The sequence below is a fragment of the Mus caroli genome, chromosome 2, assembly GCF_900094665.2.
Source record: "Mus caroli chromosome 2, CAROLI_EIJ_v1.1, whole genome shotgun sequence".
NCBI lineage: Eukaryota > Metazoa > Chordata > Mammalia > Rodentia > Muridae > Mus > Mus caroli.
Window position 1 is genome coordinate 57,140,650 of NC_034571.1, and position 5,819 is coordinate 57,146,468.

A 5,819-nucleotide genomic window follows, 5' to 3' on the forward strand; every position below is an offset into this window, starting at 1 on the left:
CACACACACACACACACACACTTAAAATACCCTTGATTGAGGAGAGTCAATATATTCTCAAGTGATTTCTCCAGTAACTAGTTTTATGGCTTGTTGTTCCAAAAGGGTTAAATAAAATTGAAAGTGGTCCAAACTGCATGCTAGCTTGACTTTCATAAATACCTGTGCTTATGAGATAATAAAACTAGTATTTTAAAGCTTAATTTTGCTTAATTCAGAATTTTCTAAACCTTTTTTCCCATAAGACTAATATCATGAGATACTTGCTTCTCATGTGATGCTTTCTTGGAAATTGATTGATCTATTCTGAGATTCAAGGAAGTTCCATTTTCAAGGAGGCCGGAGGAAATAAACACATATTTTCAGACTGAGCAAGGCTGAATCCTGGTGCTTTTTTCAGGACTGGTGGATTTGCTCTGCTCTTGTGAACAGCCACCAATGGAGGTGACATGAGGCTGGCTCAGGAGTTTTGTTAAGCGGACTTTTTTCATAGTAAAATATGTTAGCTGTATGCACTAAAAAATAGTGCCATTTTCTTAGTTATAAAAGTTGTCACTTGGTCTGTGATTAGTTTATGCTGACATTTGATTGTGTTTTTAACTCTTGGGAAGTTTTGAAGTCTCATAAATGTTTTCTATAATTGTTGTAAATTTAAAATATAAAAACAGAGCAAAACTAAACAAAGCAGCTAAGCACCAGCATAGACGCTAACACTGTAGGTTTCCCAGTGCATGAGAAATGCACTGTCAAAGGCACGGGGTGCATTTGCTCTCAAACAAATAATTACTAAGTATATTTATACCATGTGTCCAGCTCTGGCTGACTTTTGAGAGAGCTGGACACATGGTATAAATATACTTACCCAGTGATCTAGAATCCTGCTGTCACATACATAATATCTTAGTAGAGTAAAGGATAAAGACAGAGCACAAAAATATGAACAGCTAATACAGAGATGTACAAGGCAAAAAGAAGGGTAAGAAGACAAAGCAAACAATTGGGGGGCTTCAGTGGCAGAACACCAATTTAAAATACTCGCAGCACAGGCTTGTCTGAGCAGGTGAAATTAGAACAGAATTAGAAACGAAACTCTGAGATCTGGAATGAATTAAGAAAACAGTAGCCCAAATCTATATCTATACATTAGAATATTTTCTTTGGATTTTTCAGATACTTTTTCTTAATTGAGAGAGTTGCCTTATGTGGGTTGTTACTCTTTGATGTCAGATATTAGATACCCTGCATATCACATATTTACATTATGATTCATACTGGTAGTAAGATGACATGAAGTAGCATTAAATAATTTTATGGTTGTGGGTCATCACGTGAACTGTACTAAAGGGGCTCAGCGTGAGGAACTCTGAGCTTCTCTAGTCTGTTCAAGAACAGTCTAGAGGCTGGTAGAATCTGATGACAAGAGGGGAGGTCAGAAGGTGAGGAAGGCACAGAGACAGTGGCAGCCACTGCAGGGTCAGAGGAGATGAAGTGAGGGATCTGTCATGCTATAAACCATAGGGGCAAGTGACTGAGCAACAGAGAGTGGAAACTGATCTCTGTGATCTGGGATGGATTAAGAGGACTGTAGCCCAAATCTATAGCTACACAACTTGAATCTTTTCTTTAGATTTTCAAATGCTTTTTAATAATTGCGAAAGTTGGTTAGTGCTTCTCTATTTTAATTATTAAAAAATGTGCTATTATAATAAACAAAATGGAATATTATTCAACCTTAAAAGAAGAAACATTTAGGATTATATTTAGACATCTTGAACACTCAGGACACTTTCAAATGAAATAACCCAATGACACATGCACACACAGAAACCCCAGACATTATGTGATCCATTTTCCATGGGGCACCTAAAACTCTCAAACCAATAGACAGGGAACATGCAGTGCTGGTCACCCGGGGCAGGGCAAAGGAGGACTGGAGGGCTAAGGAGGCAGGGCAAAGGAGGACTGGAGGGCTGTTGTTTAGTAGAAATGAAATTTCAGTTTGATAGGATGAAAGAATTCTGGAGACAGATGCTAGTAGTAGGCTAAGTTGTAAACGCCTTTTATAACTTTTGAGTGTACACTTTAAAATATTTAAGGTGAAAACTTTATTTTGTATGTGCTTTACTATTAAAATTTTGATAAAATGTTTTACATACTTATAAAACGGTCTTATATTCATCTTCCCTAACTGAATTACCCATTACTTATTTTCTGTATATATATTTTGTTTTGGGTAAACTCCTATCTAGAGACGACCCATCTGTGATCAATATTTCTGATGAAATGTCAAAGACTGCCATGTGGGGGAACCTCCTAGTTACTGCTGACAACTCAAAGGAAAAGGAGTCACGCTTTCCTTCTAAAAGGTTGGAGTTTTGAAATAATAAGGTTATATTAATTAATGTTTTATGGCATACATTTACCAGATTGATTCAACAGATACTATTGATTTTAATCAAATTTAAAGTTAAATTATTTCATAATTTTTTCTAAAGGGAGAATGACAATTTTTACAAGTATTATGCTTCTCAGCGTCTTCCTTTCAAATTAAAGCTCACTCCAAAACTACGACAGTGGGGGGGAAATGGAGCTATTAATGACCCCAGTGCATGATGGTTTTGAGCATTCATTCTGGCCCACTCTTTCTTTGTGTGGTTTTATTGATTTTTTTCATCACACACTCCCAGGACGACTGTAGGTCCCAGGTCACATTGTTCACTTCCTACTCCATTGTGGCAATGATTTGGCACATGTAATGGTCGTTCTACATTTAGTTGATTTCCAGTTTCCTACTTTCAAGTTCCTGACAAGCTCCCCTACCCTTATCCTGAGCATCCATCCATTCTCATCTGTCTGTAGACACATGAGCAGTCTGCAGCTGTGCATGCTGAGACAGGAGATGCTTTTAAGTAGTGAGAGAATCCTGGTATTTCATTTGAATTTTCCAGAATTTATAAATGAGTTTGGACTGTACCAGGCAGCCAAGCCATCTAAGATGCTTAATAGAAGAAGAAGAAGGTCCTGTGTTATGCTAGTTTTGTTTCTCATAAGAAAAAGGTGGATGTTTGGGGATAGTGTGATAATGATTTAATTAATTTATTTTTTATAACTTTACATTAACTTTTCTACTTAATTTTTATATTACATTCTTTTGCCATAAGCTCCCCTTCCTAATCACTCTAGAAGCTGATTCCCCAAAGGTAAGATCTTTTCCCTCAAACCTATTCCCTGGTTGCATTTCCTTATGTTAAATGGTGTCTTCTGGAATCCCGGTCAGCCTGTGTCATCTGTGTGAGTTTTGGGGAGGCAAAAGGCCTGGAGAGTCTTGGACTCCCATCCAATGCCAGACTGATATATATGGTAGTTTATGTCTATTCACTTCTTTAAGGGACTCTGAAGGATGAGGAAACATCTTCTTCCCTTAATGTATGCAAGTGCATCACATATAAAACAACAGACCGTACAGAACCGTATTCAGCAAGCAATGGTAGCAAATTCCTAGATTGGGAAAAGAAAATTTGTCCCTTTAATTTTGCAAATTGCGAATCTGGGGGCTTCCGTTCCTATTGCAGTGGTATATCCAATCTTTCAAACTTCAGGAAACACAATTGGAGCCATGGGCTAGGTAGAGAGACTACATTAGTCTTGGTGGGGGAACCTCTTATTTAAAGTTTTTGTCACCCCAAAATGGCATGCTGCTTCAATGTCTTCTCTGTAGCAAACAGAGTAACCAAGACAGCAACCACCATCACCCCAGAAGCTGGGGTGGTCTTTCCTTCCTCTCTCCCTCCTTTTCCTCTCCCATTGCTTGACTAAATCCCGCTGATTGCTTTCTCTAAATTTCTTTAAAATTTAGGCCAAAGGAGATTGGCACAAGCTTCTTCACAGACTATTTCTAAGACTTTTGAGTGATGTCTTTGAACAGGCCTTCAAAACCAGCATGTAGTCCCTTGCTTGGAATGAGGGGCAGTAATGTTCATTCTAAAACATGATTTAGCGATCTTCCTTCAAAAATCCTAGGTAGAGACCCTTGGAATCATCCTCACAGCCATTGTGTTTTGTCAGAACTCCTAACAGAAATCAGAGTAATATGAGAGCAATTTGAGACCATGGACAGTAAAATTTAACATTTTTCCCATTTATTTTAAAATATGAAATCTAGATTGCTGGACTCAAAGTAAAATACCAGTCCTGGGAACTAGGTAGAGAATTTGAGACAAACTTATAGATGCTTTTCATCGTGAACTATGGGGGCCCACAGTCTAAACTTTTCCTGGTTTTTCTTTGTATTGAGAAAAGATTTTATAATGTGATACTGTATGTACTTCTTAAAGTCAATATTAGAGTCAAATAGTGCCCTTTAGTGGAAAACCTAGTCTGGTTCTAAGGAGACCATTATTCATACTGACGTAGTTGTGTGTTTCTTGTTTTTTTTTTTTTTAACACATATTCACACTGATATAACTTCAATTATAGAATGAAAGTTAAATCTAGCTAGCTCTCTCTCTCTCTCTCTCTCTCTCTTTCTCTCTCTCTCTCTCTTTCTCTCTGTGTGTGTGTGACTGTGTGTTTGTGTAAAACCTATGCTTTTATTGCTCTGCCTAGTACCTTTCTCCACTATTTGATGTGATATAGTTTATATCTGTTAGTTGCTAGTGTCTTCCATCTCCCAACAGTACAAACACCGAAAGAAAGGAAGTGGCTTTGAGAAATTCTAAAACCATCGATATTAATAGCAATGATGCCCTTCCAAAGCAACTGCTTTCCTTCAACATCTGCTGAAGACAGTGAAATATGACAAAGGAACTCTGTGTGTTTGCTGGATGGCAGACAACCCACTTGTCAAACCCAACAAAGACCTTCAGATGAGGTTGCTGAGAGCCATCTCTCTTGTGACCCAAGCTGGCTCCACATAGCTTCTGATCTACCCCTTCCCCCAGTTATTTTCCATTTTGTTCCTTTCCATAGCGTCCCTCAGGAGCTTAATTACCTGTGCAGAGTAGGTTAAGAACAGCAGTATCTTATCATTTTTTTCTTGCATTTTGTTTTTAAAGATATCATATGTAGTTTGACCAGGAGTAGAGGCTAGGAGCTGACTGTGGTCCCAGCTCATCTTGAGGATGTCTGCTTTGGTCCTGGTCGAGCAGTGATGTGCATGCATACTAAAAACTCCTCTACAGCCTCTTATGTTATAGACTGACATTTTATTTTCATTTTATGACTGCCTTGCTGGGTAACTAACATGAAATACATAAACTATAAAGTTCTAAGAACTAACATTTAAACTCAACACTTAAAGTCCAAGAAAGTCGGGAGATAAAAACTGGGTGCAGGTTCTAAGAGTCACAAGTGGTTCATATCTTGCACTTGTAAGAACTCTTTCAAGCATGTTATAAGATTCTCCTGGGGAACTCTTTATCAGTCACTCCAAAAAAGTCGCCCAGCTCGTCCTGACATGGCTAAGACTTAAAGGCCTAAACTAAAAGCACTAAGAGAATTCTTTTCCTATTTGCTACACATTCTGTGTAAGAATGGTATTTTAAAATTGCAAATAATAATAAGATATGTTTATAATCACACTAAGTTCTCTGTGTGACTTGTATCCTGCAAAAGCCACCAGTGTTGAGTGTTACAGTATGTGGTGATTATAATCTGTACCCTTGTCTGAACAGGTTAGCTAGTAGGTAGGCTGGCTCTCCTGTGACTACTCAGCTTTGAAGTATGTTATGTGTGTGTGATTCCTATGTGTCAACTGCTGCCAATAATTCAAAGAATCTCATATATATATATATATATATATATATATATATATATATATA

General features: G+C 37.7%; 1 protein-coding gene across 10 annotated transcripts in view; it reads left to right on the plus strand.

Moving 5' to 3' along the window:
- Slc4a10 (solute carrier family 4 member 10) overlaps positions 1 to 5,819 on the plus strand; it is a 96,860-nt gene that overhangs the window by 84,262 nt on the left and 6,779 nt on the right. For 6 of the 10 annotated variants that reach the window (XM_029473664.1, XM_029473687.1, XM_029473666.1 and 3 more), the window contains one exon: positions 2,250 to 2,366. In XM_029473664.1, coding sequence (XP_029329524.1) covers positions 2,250 to 2,366 — 117 coding nt within the window. Of the gene's footprint in view, positions 1 to 2,249; positions 2,367 to 3,161; positions 3,201 to 5,819 lie in introns of all 10 variants that reach the window. The other 4 variants (XM_029473669.1, XM_029473689.1, XM_029473674.1 and 1 more) reach the window with 1 other exon arrangement.